This window comes from Clupea harengus, chromosome 22 (assembly GCF_900700415.2).
Source record: "Clupea harengus chromosome 22, Ch_v2.0.2, whole genome shotgun sequence".
NCBI lineage: Eukaryota > Metazoa > Chordata > Actinopteri > Clupeiformes > Clupeidae > Clupea > Clupea harengus.
In genome coordinates this window covers 715,596-732,452 of record NC_045173.1, presented here as the reverse complement: position 1 = coordinate 732,452, position 16,857 = coordinate 715,596, and the positions used below count along the sequence as shown (strand labels likewise).

Below are 16,857 nucleotides of genomic sequence, written 5' to 3'. Positions count from 1 at the left end.
GTGGACCTGCAGTGTCCGCAAAGGGATCAGGTGATCCCTCTAACTAAAGAGCGTAGGCAGAGTGGTGAAAATGAAAAATGACAAATAGCAAATGTTTGAGCCGAACCCACTCTGGAATTATTATCAAATATATACACATATCCCACATCAGGGGCAGCAAGTTAACGATGGCGCGTTGAATCTATTTCAAGGGAGCTGAACTGTAAACGGATATTTATTGTGCTGGATCTTTAGCCTATTTTAACAAACACGGGTGGTAGAGATCATGGGGCTGTGCTACAGTCTTCGCCCGCGACTATTTGGACATTTAAGTGGCTCTATTTCAAACGCTGCCTCGGATTCCGACCAGCCTCCAGATTCTGCTCCTTCGCGCACTCGTGAAGAACACGCCGGTGAATCCGAGAAGGCGCCGCTTCGCACTAGCCAAACACACCCCTGGGAGACCGGCAAACAGCTGTCTGGAGAGGCTCGCCGTGGAGACTTGAATACGGACAGTTCAGTAATACAGAATGGAGGTGGTAAGGGATCGGGAAAAGACCGTAAACGATTACAATTGCTGCAAAAGCATGGGCCTCAAAAGCAGAAACATTGGGATAAACTGTTGGTAGAAGAGAAGGAGGCCGAGAAGGAGGCAAAGAAAGTCAGCAAGACCATTGACAAGGCCTTGAAAGAGCTCAAACGGGAATATAAACAGACCCACCGGCTTCTACTATTGGGTAAGTGTAGAATCTGTTATATGACCTCCCCCCCCCCCTCCCTAACTAATACATATATGCGTAGGCCTATTTCACAGCCGTGTATGTGCTAAATTAATAAAACTGTTGTCTTTCAATGTTCACTGCTCACTTATATCTATTGAACGACCATAATAAAAAGGTAGTCCCGACGCAATTTAAGTTACTTTTCGCCAACGGTGTGTGCACAACGCATCATTTGGAGTCTGTTAAAATAACAGGTATGTTACACATAGCAACAGAACACATAACAGGAATGAGTAGCCTACCATAAAAAGGAGGGCAGTTGGACTAAAGTGATTGTCACAAATCATTGAGTGGCATCCGGGTTTCCACCTTTGCCCCCCTCCTAGGCCTATGTTAGCCGTAAGTAAAATGTAAGTACTTGTGTCAGAGAAAGAGTCCACATTTGGTCAGAGGGGCTTGAGAATGCTTGCCTGTCTACTGACCCATCCGATCATATAGGTCAGATGAACTTTTGTAGGCTATCCTCTCGCATGTTTAAATGGCTGGAAACGCGTCTGAGTATGAACATAAATCGGGCCAAAATGTAGGTATAGGCCTGCAGTTTTATCAGACAATATCATTTTCATTGTTGTACATGTTATGCTGTCGTGTTGCGGTCCCCTCCATCTCATTTTCTTCACTGCTACCACCGTTATTATTCCTTATCTTTCTTTTTAGACGTGCCTGTATTCTTACCATGCTCTTACCAAGAAATATATCAGGAGAGGAGTCAATTGAAAGGCAGAAATATCATTTGAGAATATTATGATCTCTTATCAGACCCAAGTCATAGCCCACACTATGGAGTTACCTTTGTGTCTTTATTATGATTTTTTTTTGAGAGAACATAACTCACACTGCAATAAAAAAAGTGCTTTTTCAGTTTCAGTTTATTTCCTCACATTTTTGCAACGTATATCCTTACTCCAAGTTATGGCATACGAATGAAAAAAATTCAGAGCCTTTTAAGATATATTCCCGCAGAAGTGGTATTTTGGTCCTCTCAAGATTTTTCCTGATTTTTCCATAGTGTGTTTGAAAGTCAAAGTAATCTTAATTGAGTCATTGAGTCATAAAGTTGACTTATATGATATAATTTCAGCATCTTTTAACATTGGTACCTCACCCTTTGTTCAGTATATTTCCAAAGTCTTTGTTGTATGAAAAAAAACATGTAGGTATTTAAAGGAAAACTTTCAACCTGGGCCCTATTTTTAGATCTTTTTGGGTCCAAACTTTTGATAACTGCAATTAACATTCGTAATCGGTCCAATATTGAGTTAGAACACCAAAACCACAATACAGCTGTACAATGGAATCCCATGAGGCAAGCCAGCACGTCAAAGTAAACCGCTTGTTATCGACACTGACAGGCTCGTAAATGTTATTATTAGGGTGTGACAACATGGAAAGGACCCCTACAGAGATACACCTGCTTCTGTTTACCTCAATAACTGTAAAGAAACTGTACAATAACAGTTGTACAGTCAGTGTTTTAGCGTTATCTAACGGTCTCTGATGTAGCACCCTAGTTCAGTGCCTGTAGTTGATTGGGCTACCGTGTGGTGCTGGAGTGGGGCACTCAAAGGAGAGCGCCTCCCTTGGATAATCAACTACAGGCACTGAGTGGGGTGCTGCGTCAGAGACTGGACAAACAATTCGCAGAAGCAGAAACACAAAGCATGACATTTAGTTATTTACTTTGACGACATGTATGTTAGTGTCCATTTTTGCACACAGCCAGCACATTACCTATGGAGAACCAACTTGAAAGTCTTTGGATAGTATGATCACTTGTGATTAGTGGGAAATCATATGCATTCAGCAAAACAGTCATTCATGTGGTGACATAGAGGAGTGACAAGTTTGATTAGCTGAAATGATGGAACGTTAAACATTGTTTTGTGAAAGCATCACACATCTAGACTATGGCATGGTGAAAAAATGCGTCATTAGGAAAGGTGGTTCTTGAACAAATATTTACAAAAGCAGATCTAAAAGTAAGAGAGCACATTTAGAGCGAGGTTGTCTTCGCTGACCAGCTTCCTGTCAAAGATACTCCAATGTACAAGTAGTTCCCTTTGAGCTCATAATGTCAGGCTAGTGTGTAACAAGTCCTCTGACATTAGCTAGCTGGGTGAAGGAGTAATGGCATTTAAGACCAAATTAAGTCTGTCACCAAGTAAACACCATATAAGGACAGTCTGCTTACTATGAAAGTAGATGACAGACACAAGAGTACTATTTGATCTTGTGTTGTACATGTAACAACAGAATGACATGACCTTGCTAAGGGAGCAAGGCATTAGTGGGTGTGGTCAAGCTGTCAATCAAAGTCAAACTCAGCAATAGAAAATATGTTCTCATCCCTCAGCCTCAATCCCACCGATACATTTCAGCTAAACGTGCAAGCAAAACGGTTATACACAAATGCAGTGAATTGAATTGCATGCAAAATAGTATTTCTAGTTTTAGTTTTCATAAAAAAAGACTCAAAAGTAACTCCCATCAACATGTTACACATCATACACAACATTATTTACCCCTTAGTGGCTAATAGGGAAAACACGTGTTGTGAATACACACAGCTCACACTGGCTACAGAAAGACTACAGCCGTCCGAGCTCAGAGCCAGTTGCCCGAGCTGTTTTTGAGAGGTGAATAAACAGCAGCGCCGTATAGAGAGGTAGTCACTGCTGTTGACTTTTCCCCCAGTATGGCAATGGCATGGAGCAGTGGCAGTTAATGCAACAATTATGAGGTAACAACCTTGAAGTTCTATGGTAGGGTGTTTAGTTTAAACACGACTTGTATTTTGCAAAAAATGTTAGCTATTGTTTTGCAATTGCATGGACTTGTTTTTAGCCAATTTAAGCCCAAAAGAGTGATAAGGAAGCTAAGTTTATGGGTCATTGTTCTAGTTCAGGGGTTCTCAAACTTTTGCAGGCTGGGCCCCCCCCCCCCCCCCCCAAAGCTGGTTAGGTGTAGTCTCAATGTGAGACATTAGCCTGCTTTGCCTTGCAAAGGTCCTTAATTCATGGTGCAATGTTTGATAAACTTTGACTATGTCTCAAACCACTTTACGAAGTACTCTACAATACAGGGCACTGCAATACAGTGCACTTACATCTGTAGTGCGATCTGTCGCTGATTAGTGTTGTCTCAAATGGAACACTCACTGACGCAAATGTGCGAGCATTTTACCCATAAATCTGAGCGCCAGCTTCCTCCAGGCCTACTGGAAATTTTAAACAAAGATGGCGGACCAAACTCCGCTGACGGCCGTGTTTTGTATGTAAATGTCCATCTTTTGGCGTTTCCTTGCTTAGATTTTTTAAAGTTACCGAGAAATCGACATTGTTCTATCAGATAACACAGTTATTGTAACCAGCAATAATGGTTGAAGTGATTTGCGAGGCGTCAGTCGGCCAACTTTCCAAACTGAAAAGCTGCCGAAGGGCTCCTCCTCTTCCGCTACGTAGCCAAGATGGTGCCCGTTTTGGGCGCGTAGTGCCCATCGTTTTACACTGCATTTTTTGACCGTTTTCAGTGCACAATCCGGGTACTTTCAGTGCCCTGAATTCTGCAGGTTCTGTCAGTGTGAACGCCCTAAGCACTGAAAGTCAGTGTTCGAAGTGCACAAGTGCTCGGTTTGAGACATAGCTATAGCCTCCGGTCATCCTAGATCTGTGCGCGGTTGCGAAAGAAATCTATAAGTAAGGAAGGAGTGAGTCTTTAAAAAGACTTTCGAAAGACCAACCTAAGAAAAGATCTCCGCCAGATTCATGAATGCCTGGAAATGTGTTCTTAAACCGCCAGTGTCCGTAGCTGGGCACTGATTCTTACATTGAACGCGCGTGCTCGTGCACCTGAATTTTCATACAGAAACGCGCCCCGCCAGCTCCTTATAAGGGCATCCAACTGTAGAGACGTGTGGGCTGGAGCCCCCCAAATATATATATATTTTTTATTTTGAGATCGTCAAATTCACACCTAACAACCGACTTAGTGAACTTATTTTGTTGAATTTTTAGAGTTATAAATAAAATAGTCTCGAGTAGCACAGGAATCCCGCCTGTTTGAGACTGTGGTGGCAAGCGCACGGCTCTGTTTGGTCGTGAGGTGAGTGAGTGAGTGGAGAATCAGACGGTGATAACGTCTAGTAAACAGACTTGGAGCGACTGTCCGACCCTAACTGGTGAAAGCTGCCATAATCAGCTGCTGGATATAAAGGTATAGCACATGAAGTTTAAAATAGTAAAAGAAACAAAATGATGAAATCATCACGAGTAATTTATAGATGTCATGGCTCTCTTTTATCATGCCAGTTCATTGATCCTGTGGGTATGCTACCCTACTCAGTAGCTCCGCCAGCTATAACTAGCTAGTGAACTCTAGCCTACAACGTTAACCTACTCACTTGAGCTGCAAATCCCTACCATGCTACAGTATAACTAGCACCTATCTCAGCAGATGTCTTCAATATGTTTATTGTTGTGCCATATTTTAAATCTAAATTTGTTAATTTCTCTTCATAAAACCCACTAGAGGACACTATTTAAAAGGATATTTTCAAATATTTCTTATGGGGGAGCATGCCCCCAGACCCCCCTGGTTTTGCTGGGTCACAGGAAAAAGAATAGGTTTTATCTAGGGGCTTAGCACCCCCCCCCAAAAAAGTGGGAACCTAGATTCGCCCCTGCTTCAGACTGATCAAAATCATGTCAAAGCGGAAAGCGAGCACCGGTCGAGTAAACACAGACCTAACTTCACCAGTGCAGAGGTGGAGGTACTGTTGCAGAATGTAGATGTGTCCATTCTATTCCACTGTGGCTATATCCACGCAATTGAGTTTAGTGCTTATTTATTTGTTCACTGCCATTTGCAGTGTTCGTGTAGTGCTTTTATTTATTTTAGGACATCACGATGCCTCGTTGAATCATGACTATAAATATGAAACGTAATTGTTTATGATAGAAATATTCTTGTATTTTCTTAACTGAGTTCGAGAATGAGGTCCAATGTTCCCAACTAGCTGCATCCAGGGTCCAGCTGAGCTAGGCTTGCTTAGTCTTGTTTTCAACTATATTTAAGTTCCCTGTTATAGGCTAACTTTTGCAGATTTTTTTTTTGCAAAATTTCCCAAATTCCCGAGCTTAACTTCCCATGGAAAGTTTCCGGAAATTACCGGAAATGTTCCGCCCCTTTGCAACCCAAGACAGGATAGTGAAGGTAGACAGGAAATTAGCTGGAGAGAGAGACGGGGAGTAGGATCGGGAAATTACCACAGGTCGGATTCAAACCCGTCACAGCTTCCCCCGAGTGCAGCATTTACATTTGTGAATCTTGTGACATTTATTTGGGAATTTAGAAACTATTCTAATTCTATAGCGCTGGGGTTCTTATAGCCTTATAGTTTGGTTGTCTGCCTTCTTCTTCTTATGTGCTGTTTGGAGTTTCTGCTTTCTGGGAAAATGTAATAGTATAGCTGTGGTAGTACAGCTAAACTTTAATCAGTTGATGAGTCTGCATGTCACCTGAACAAAAATAACAGTGTGCCACTGCCATGGGACGCCTGGTGCGTCTGGTATTGCTCTATGTAACTTCGGGGTACAGGGCGTGAGACCTCTCTACGATGTTGTAGTAGTAGTAGTAGTAGTAGTAGTAGTAGTAGTAGTAGTAGTAGCAGTAGCAGTAGTAGCAGTAGTAGCAGTAGCAGTAGCAGTAGTAGCAGCAGCAGTAGCAGCAGCAGTAGCAGTAGTAGTAGTAGTAGTGGTAGTAATAATAGTAGAGTAGTAGTAGTAACAGCAGTAGTAGTAGTAGTAGTAGTAGTAGCAGTAGTAGCAGTAGCAGTAGCAGCAGCAGCAGTAGTAGTAGTAGTAGTAGTAGTAGTAGTAGTAGTAGTAGTAGTAGCAGCAGTAGCAGTAGCAGTAGCAGCAGTAGCAGTAGCAGTAGCAGTAGTAGCAGCAGCAGTAGCAGCAGCAGTAGCAGTAGTAGTAGTAGTGGTAGTAATAATAGTAGAGTAGTAGTAGTAACAGCAGTAGTAATAGTAGTAGTAGCAGTAGTAGCAGTAGTAGCAGTAGCAGTAGCAGCAGCAGCAGTAGCAGCAGCAGCAGCAGTAGTAGCAGTAGTAGCAGTAGCAGTAGCAGTAGCAGCAGCAGCAGCAGCAGCAGCAGTAGCAGTAGCAGTAGTAGTAGTAGTAGTAGTAGTAGTAGTAGTAGTAGTAGCAGCAGCAGCAGCAGCAGTAGTAGTAGTAGTAGTAGTAGTAGTATCAGCAGTATTAGGATAAGGTTCCCTTTAAGATTTCTGCTAGACAGCAATGCAGTAATCTTATCCAGATCATCTGCTTCAGCAGAGACATACAACTCTGTGTCATCAGCCTCGGAGTGAAAAGAGATGTGATATTTAAGGAAAATGTGGGGGACTCATGGCAATAGGTATAATGAGAATAAAACAAGACTCAAAATTGAGGTACATTACAAACCATAATATAAAATTGCCAATTACTACAGAGGACTGTCTGTTGGACAAATGGGAAACCACTATTGTATAGCACCAGAGATGTCTACCCAGTTGTCCGGGCTGTCAATTAAAGGGGACATATTATCAAAATAATCACTTTTCTAGTGCTTCTACCCATTGGTTTGGGTAACCTGCATGCCTACCAACCCCAAAATACAGAAAAAAGACAACCCAGTCAATTTGTTATGGTCTCTTTATGTCAGAAAAAATACTCTTCAGCAAGCACTTCAGATGTGCTGCTGCTTGTAGAATTAGACCGCACCAGAGCCGTGTAGGGAGTCCCTCTCTATGGCCTTGGACCACCCCTGGCGCAAGCTTTGGACACCTTGGATACGTGAGCTAGCTTCATGAAGCGAACTCGCTACTCTGCACAGAGCAGCACACATCCTCGTGCACAAACCACTTTTCATCTGACTGTTTTGCCAACCTGGGCCAGTTGCAGAACTACAGACGAGGGAAATGTAAGTATTTTTTTTTTAACAATTCTGGTATTTGCTTCTTTGCCCATTTAGCACTAGCTAACAGAAACAGCTGAGGTAATAACTTAGAATAGATGTATGCTAATCTTCATTTTCTGAAAAATCGTTAGGGTCATTTGCCGCAGGATCTACATTAGCATTGGCTAACATAGGTTGTTAGTTGAAGGTCTGCCAGATGCATATTCTTGTTATCAACACTGAGACAGTGAAATAAGAGACTGGGTGTATGAGTTAGCGACATTAGCATGTTGTAGTGGGGGGGGGGGGGGGGGGGGCACAGGGTACATTAGCATGTAGTGTTCTACTGTGTTCTACTTTGATATGTAATTTGTCAAACAGTCACTTCTTGTGTGGGTATGTACGTTAGTTTGTGAGAGCGGGCCTCGGAGCCAACTGGTGTATAGCTGCAGCAATGCAGTCCCTAATGATGTGGTCAGTGTTGAGGACTGTTTCTCTGGCTCTATGTGCTATGGTGAACCCGGGCTAGTCTATTTGATGGATACTGTAGTGGGTTTGGATGTCTATGGAGTGTAACTTGTGTCGAAATGTATGTGTGCATACGTAGGTATAGTGTTGCTACCACGAACAGCTTGAAGATTTCTGTGGAATAGTTATCCAAAAGACATTCCCTTGTCTTTGTGTTCGGATGGTGAGAGGTGTTAACAGCCCTCCTGCATATATGGTCCAAGGCCATTAGCTCTCCCATTGATACCTTTGGACACTACGATGACATGGTCATACATGTTAGATGGGGCACTTATTTGTTCATTAGTTCATGGTGTGGTTAAGAGCTTTTATGGGTAGAGCACACTCGCCTAAAGTTACCAAAACAAATAGTCACTGTGGGTCAGTTTAGAGTTTGGCACGTATTCCAGCAGAAGTAAACAATACTTTTCACTATATGATTATTTGATAGGGAACACTATATGATTACACTATATATATATATATACACACACTATATGATAACACTATATATATATATATATATATACACACACTATATGATAACACTATATATATATATATATATACACACTATATGATTACACTATATATATATATATATATATATACACACTATATGATAACACTATATGATTATTTGATAGGGATTTTGGAGAAAAATGGAAGTAAGGCATGCATAGAATAATAATAATAATATTATTATTATTAATATTATTAATTAATAATTAATATATAATTAATTAATCATTATTAATAATAATAGCAGTGTTACTGTACCTAAACTTGTGCAGAATGAAAATAAATGTGACTTTGTGAAGCAGTATGATAGTAGTTCTAATGGCATACATTTATTCATTAATACAATTTAATAATATTATTGAATTAATAATAAAAAACTGTACAATCTTTTTTTTTTTTCTTTGACAAGGTTTTTCAGGACCCGGCCTCATATGTGGATGAGGAGCTGAAGATTCCCATCCCCCAAGATCTCTCTGCCCAGTTTGACAAACCAGACAAGCTGGAGGTGATAGCCAGCTTTGTGTCATGGTTCAATCAAGGGCAGGTCTGAACCCCACGTACTCTTGGGTGCCAGGGAACTCTCTCAGTATCCGCAGCACCACGCAGGAGGGCAGCACCACTCAGATTCTCGGGCCCAGAAAGCCAGTTTACAAAGCTTCTGTATGTCAAAGACCTGTAATGGCTGAGCAAAGTTTACATTGTATTTAGAGAACAATAAATAGTGACACATATTATAGTGAGTGCATCTTTTTTCTGGTTTCTGGCTACTGATATTTGTCTTTTTTGTATTTATTACCTCTAGACAATCAATGGTGGTGGCAATAATATATATTGCATATAAATGCTAGCATAAAGTATGGGGTAGAGTAAGTGTACGGCAGTACGGTGGTGATGGGTGCATGTGGGCCGAGGGTTTCTACAGGTAGATCGGGGGGAGAGACTACAGCAGCGTCCCATAGCGAAGATAGTCTAGACTAGGAGAGGAAGAAAGAGACAGAGTGAGTGGGTAGAGTTTGGCTGTCCATATGCGTACATGAGGAGTAGTGGGGGTGAGGAGCAATGTTTCCACATCCATCAGCAATTGGATCATGCGATAAGGGAGAGAGAACATTTTTGTTAGTAGACATCAATTTGAGAGATACTTTTAGGTAGTCAATTAACAGTAGGCAATATGGCCATTTTATCAGTATTAAAATAGGCATTAGCAATGTGATATAAAAGGAGAGGGAGAGAGAGAGGCTGCCTGGGTAGGTGTTTGGGAATATTATTTAGCATTTAGTTTTGTTATGTTTAGTTATGGCAGGATACACAACAGTGCCTAACTGGCTGGAGACAGCCGCAACACGCGCCATATGCTGTACCTGGGATCCGTAAAGGCCCTCCTTCACGATACAACATACGCTGGCTGTAGCCCAGTTTGATTGATTTGGGGGATGTTGTATGTGTTTAGTTGTAATGAGTTATGTTTAGTTATGTTGGCTGGCTTGGGGCATGGGTAGCTTTAGTCATACGCATAGTAAGGGTGGCATGGTACACAACAGTGCCCAATTGGCTGGTGACAGAAGTTGAATGCATTCTGTAGTGAGAACACGTTCAAGCTCACGGGTTCGAGGCCAGGATGACCCACCATGCATGCTGGTTGGTTCTGAAGCTGCATAGTCTTGTAACCTTACAAATTTGAAAGGGTACGTGAAATGGAATATAGAAAAGAAGGTGACTGCATAATTAGAATGTCATTCACAAAGAATTCATTCTGCCTGTGGTATCTCCCTGCAGCAGACATTCTCAGGCTCTGTAGGCATTCTTTCACACTTGGCAGAAATACACCTGTATCAGGAAAGACATTCAAAAAGTGACAACATTGCAGGTGAGGATTATTTGAATGCTGTGTTCCTATTAAAGACATAGGTCCCCAAATGCAATGATTTATTGAGAAAACAATGTGTAAACACTGTAATAAATACATACATTACTACGAGTTGTGTCCTGCTTGGTCCATTACTGTTGTCAGATGGCATTTCTGGCTGTGATCTAACTTAAATGTACAGCTGGAGTTTTACCCGTGACTCCAGACACATTAATGACGGGAGGCGTCACTTGCATTTACTTAAACACCAGAAACCTAACTTTTCACAACCAGTAAATTACATAAACTATTTGTAACGTATTGGTACATGAACACACTATTTGTAACCTATTCGTACATGAACACACTCTATTTACATAGTCGAGTCACTAGCATTGAGTTGTCCTGTGTCGACACAGCCAACAAGACTCTATGACCTTAGCCAATGAACAGTCATACAAAAGGAATTGTCGAAGTGACATAAAGTTAACCAATTGTTCAGAAATGTCCTGTTCGGGAGCCTCTTCTGGTTCAGGGTCCGACTCTGGTTCAAAACGGTATGGATGCACCGCTGTGTTTTCAGACTGAAGATGTTTTTTCCTTAACAGTTTCTATGGGAGCTCCAAACCTTACTTGGGTGAGCACACACCTTGGAGGAGGGGTTAGCTGGCTCATTAGCATTTAGAGGAACAGGCACTCAAAACAGGTCGCTCTGAACAGGGCTGTTTTGGACAGGGCAAAAAGGGTGCTGTTTTACTTGATCCTTGTGGTATTTTGACCAAAGTACGTTACAGACATGTCATTGAGACCCCAGGGAAATATATCAACTTGTGGTAAAATGGGCATATGATGACTCCTAGTAACGAGGATACTGACAAGTTTAACACCACTCTATTCTGCATATTTATTTTCAAATCTACACTATTTAATTTTGTATTTAATATTTTAGTACATAACCATCATTTCTATTTCATTTTTCCCCCATGTTAATTATATTATTTTAGTGAGTTATTATAGTCACTTGTATTTTGTGCTTGACATTTTTTTTTCATCAAAGAATCTTCCATTTGCAGTAACAGTACTCTTAAATAATATAAAAATCTGTGACATGCTCCTCGTCTGCTCGATGGTAGTGGGATCTGAGAGCGGACTGTTCTAGAAGCCGTTCTGTGCTGTCAGCAGTCGCCGTGGACCAGTATCGTGTAGAGGAGATTTAGAAGGTCTTTGTTCGTCAGATCACCATTACCTTTTCTACCTCTTCTACCTCTACCTCTTTCTACCAGATCAGTCCAAAACGTCTATATTAGTCCAGGGGTGTGTGTGGAGAGAGGGCCATGGACTCTTTTTAGTATGCTTCACATGAGCAGGAGCGAAGGGAGGATGGTGTTGCCTTGAATCTTTTTCACTTCTGCAAAGCTCTTTGATGACAGATCAAAAAAAAAATGTTGCTAGTTAAACACTGGGCTCTTCAGTATGTCAATCAGTAGGTAGAAATGGCTTCCTCCAGCTTGGAGGGCATTATAGCTTGATTTAAATCCTCAACATTGACAACCTTGACCATTCGCCACTAACCAGTCCTTGAAAACTCCAACAGCCCTTTTGGTATTAATTTCATGTCTGTTCTCTACATTGTTGACATCTTCCTCTTTCAAGTCTTTGTCTCTTACTTTCCTTCCGTGCTAGTTTCCCTTTTTTGTTTTCATTTCTGGAAAATGGGCCTGCTACCAGCGCTCCAAGCGCTAATGTTACCAGGGCCAACAGTGATTTTCCATTACAATGTTAACTACTTGCGGAATGAAGTGAAAGATGTGAAATCGAAGCACAAAACCCATTGCCGTTATCATGCAAGAGACTAACCACCATCTTATGGACTTAAGATGCAGTGTTGTCAGAGTAGACATATATACCAAAAAATCATATTAAATAAATACTGCTACTTGGCACCACTATGTTGATATAATATTATACTATACTGTATCCATTTTTTCCATCCATCCACCTCTTTGTAGCAATGATAGTTCACTGACCAAACTCAAGGGATGGCATTCAGTTTAATAGCTCATCTGGGCGATAAGACTAAAATAATGAAATCAGAATATTTCAGTTTAACAGCTCATCTGGGCGATATGACCAAAATAATGAAATCAGAATATTTCAGTTTAATAGCTCATCTGGGCGATATGACCAAAATAATTAAATCAGAATATTTCAGTTTAACAGCTCATCTGGGCGATATGACCAAAATAATGAAATCATTCAGTTTAACAGCTCATCTGAGCGATATGACCAAAATAATGAAATCATTCAGTTTAACTGCTCATCTGGGCGATATGACCAAAATAATGAAATCATTCAGTTTAACTGCTCATCTGAGCGATAAGACTAAAATAATGAAATCAGAATATTTCAGTTTAATAGCTCATCTGGGCGATATGACCAAAATAATGAAATCAGAATATTTTTTCAGTGTTTTGGACGATTCACAATTTGAATCAATGTTTTCTGTCTACATGAACTCAAGACGACTAGGGCCATATAGGCCATATTGCCCAGTCCGAAGCTGCATATACAGGTTTTAGTGTTTCCAACCAGCAATACCAGGAACGGTCAGTAGGTGGCAATTGCATTTTTTCTGACTACGATGAATACGGTGCCATCACATGTAACAGAGTAGCATCTCCATTGGGATCCGTTATAATAGTGGATTCAGTTTTAATCACATGTAACAGAGTAACTTCTCCATTGGGATCCGTTATAAAGGTGGTTTCAGTTTTAATGCAGACTCAATATTTATTTATAAAAATTAAGCAATATCTTAATATTGCTCATCATGAAAGTAACGGGGAACACAATAAAACAGCTCAAATGTTTTATAGATTTCTCACGTACTCACCAATTTAACAGATTAATCAGACATAGCTCGGTTCCATATTATTCATAGAATGAGATTTGATTTGGAGCAACACGGTCAAATGACGGAGGGAGAGCGACACATCAGGATGACGTGCGAAACAAAACAGTCCAATTAGGGGAGTGCAACAAGACGGAAGTACAGTGTAGAGTTTCACAGTAGGTAACAGAGGCAGTAGGCCTGTGCTCCATGGATGATGGGATATGTAGTCTTTGTCCAAGTATGACTACGCTTTTATGACACCAGCCATTAAATGCACTGGCATTGCTTAACCACAAGTGTGTTTTGGTTGCTATTAATCTACGGTTAATTGGCAACATTGATGTAATAACGTAACGACATTGAAAACAGGCAAACACTTTTATTATGTATAATGTAGGACCCTTCAACGACAGACCTGTAAAATTGTTCCAAAGTTACTGACAAAGTTACTGTTGTAAGTCTATAAATAGACTTAGGATATCGTTTTTTTTAACAAACTGGCCGATAACCAACATAACTACGACATCAAAGAGAGCTCGAGGATGTTATGCACGCGAGTTGAGCCTAGTTTTCAAGGTAACGAGCTGTCAGAATGTTGGAGTTCGTTGGAAATCTCTCTACTTTGGGCAGACATTCTGCAACTTTAACCGATCCGACTGAACATGTTGAACTCTTCCGACAGTACCAATGACCAACAAACACCAACTGCTGGCGCACACTGACCCAACTGTTGGTGTTTGTTGGCGTTTGTTGGAGAATGTTGGTGTTTGTCTGGGCAGTGTGCAAGCTGCTTTTAAGAAGGGGCATTTAGTGGGAAGGGCTGAATTTTTGAGAAATCGTTGGTGATTACGTTCACATAAACTCTACAGACATCCTCAGGCGGAGATCTTTTCTGACGTTGGTCTTCCGAAGTCCGTAAGAAAACTGAAGACATTTCAGAAAATGTTTGAGAATTTTTTTCTTTATTTTGGAGATCGACAGGGAAAGTCTCCGAGATCGACAGGTTGGCGACCACTGCTATACATCATTGTTAAAGAGATTTTCATGTCTCAAGTCATTTCATTTTGAGAACCTGGCTACCACTAGGAGTCGCCACTGCCCTTTGCACGTTTTTGAACACTAGAAGCCGCTATGCTAAACACATGATTGCATGGTTGTCTACAGGCTAGAGTGTGACAATTACACTCTGCTCCTTGGATTGGAGAACATGATTGTCTACTTCAAACACCCAATTCTACCTGTAGGAATGTTTTAAAATAGGCTATAGAGATGAATATGATGTGGGACTATTTATTGAGTGAATGATGAATATCTTTAGGAGGGCGATGGATTACATTACATTTACATTTAGTCATTTGGCAATTTGAAATTTGATCGGAAAAGGAACTTCCAAGTGAGGTAAAACAAACCAAGGATCATTCAATTAAGGAGGCCTAAAATGGCCAAGCAATGCTTTAGAAATTGAAGGCACCAATCCCCCATCTCTTGACAAATAAAGTTTTACATGTCTTTACTTTAGATTTCTACAACTATCCCAACTATTGGGATAATGCCTGGCTATAGGCTGTAAAGTTTTGTATTGAGTTTTGTAGGCTCTTCTGGCCGACGATGTTGGGACTTGTGATAAAATGCTTCCCACAATTTGAGGAACATAAATAGGCTTGATATTAGATCCTATCATTGGGCCCTCAGACAGGGCCACCATCTGAAGCTCATGTTGAGATGATAAGAAAATGTTTTTTTCCCTGACCCATTTTTGTCCCCGACCCAAAGCCCAATACTGCATTTCTGAGCTGAGTCCACCAGGATTGACCAATGGTACGCAAGGACATTCTGCATGAATTTTTTTTTTTGTGTTTGCCATTTTTCTTGGTAATTTTGTGTTTCTTTTTTTTTTTTTTTTTACATTGCAGCAAACCTGCTTTTAGTGCTTTTATTTTAGGGTTGTTAAAGACTGCAGTGCCTTAGGCTTGGGGGTTAGAGAGAATTGAAGTCAAATGAAATACTTCAAAATGCACACATGGACCTCATTTCTGTATAGGCCTATGTTTACAGCTAGCATAGCAAGCATAGTGAGTCATTAGCCTATGGGTAAAATGCTGGTGGTGCTGTCATGACTGGATTAATCTAGTTACAAGTGTATCACAGATACCTTTACTCACAATGAAAGAGAGAAACCGTTTCAATATACTATTTCAGGTTTCTTGCTAAGGTGTGTCTGCAATATTTGTCTGTAAAACGTTAGGCTAGCAGATCAACTAAATCAGTTTAGTTGTTCTCTAACCTATGTGCTCGTTTGCAAAATCATTTAAATCATCAACCAATGGACCTTGTTTGCTCATATTTGTTAAACTGACATGGACACATTGGGTAATTGGCTTGCAGATGATGTCATCACGTTGTCCCCTTCAACAGTAAGTTAAAGTAGCGTTAGCATCTTGAGCTGCACCCTAGGGAACCTTATCCTGCTCTCCGTTTCTCGTACAACTGAAGTGTCGTTGTTTTCCCCAATTTCATTTCTTCCAGTTATTCAAAAGGCATCATGACCAAATAGATTTATCAACATTTTAGTATTTTACTTGACACACTAAACTGGACAGCATTCAGTCAGAGACATTAAAAGTCCGTCATATCTCTATTTCTGATCTGATTGGTGTGAAGATGATACCAGGTTGGATTCCTTCGCCCACCCACTTGCAATTTATTGTAAGTTTTCGTGTAAGCCAAACATTCCTGGGAATCCTCTATACACCCACAGGGGCATTTTCACAGGGCTCTTTCACAGAGCTGTACAACACTCAATGGTGATTGGCTAATTCTTCTTTTAAAAACTGTGAGCGGAGGCCAAGTTTGTGTGACCCTATTTTGGCTTTCCCGTCGGCCTACTGTACAGCCAGAAGCTTACCATTTGACACCAGAGTCATGGTAAATATATGAGGCACATAATAGGAATTTCTGTGTAATTAAAGTATATTTCACACGTGTATTGAGATTGAGATTTTCACGTCTCAAGTCATTTATTTCTGAGGAAGCCTGCTCCCGTTAGGAGCCACCACTGTTCCTTGTGTCCCCAAAAACTGGAAAATTGAAGGTTGTTGTGGATAACAAAAAATAAACCATTGCATATTCAAGAAAAAGTAGGAAAAACATTTATATTTAGAAATGGAGTTCACTTTTTAAAAACTTCTAATCCGGTACCTGAGAAATCAGTTTTGTAGTTTTTTAACCAATGGTGGACCTAGCCTTCTTGTTCTATTTCAATGCGGCTGGCATAATCTATCGGGAAATGTTATCAACTGAGTCATCTTACTCTGGGTCTGCTATGTAACGTGGCGGTAATGCTATTCCAGCAACCCTGAGAACAGCGTAAATTAGATTAAGCGACCTTTT

The 16,857-nt window shown here is 40.7% G+C and overlaps 1 protein-coding gene across 1 annotated transcript in view; it reads left to right on the top strand.

Moving 5' to 3' along the window:
• Positions 1–16,857, top strand: part of LOC105893781 (guanine nucleotide-binding protein G(olf) subunit alpha) — a 65,183-nt gene continuing 48,326 nt past the window's right edge. The window contains exon 1 of the mRNA XM_031560169.2: positions 1–716. Within this exon, the coding sequence (XP_031416029.1) occupies positions 266–716 (451 nt within the window). The 5' untranslated portion in view covers positions 1–265. The remainder of the gene's footprint in view (positions 717–16,857) is intronic.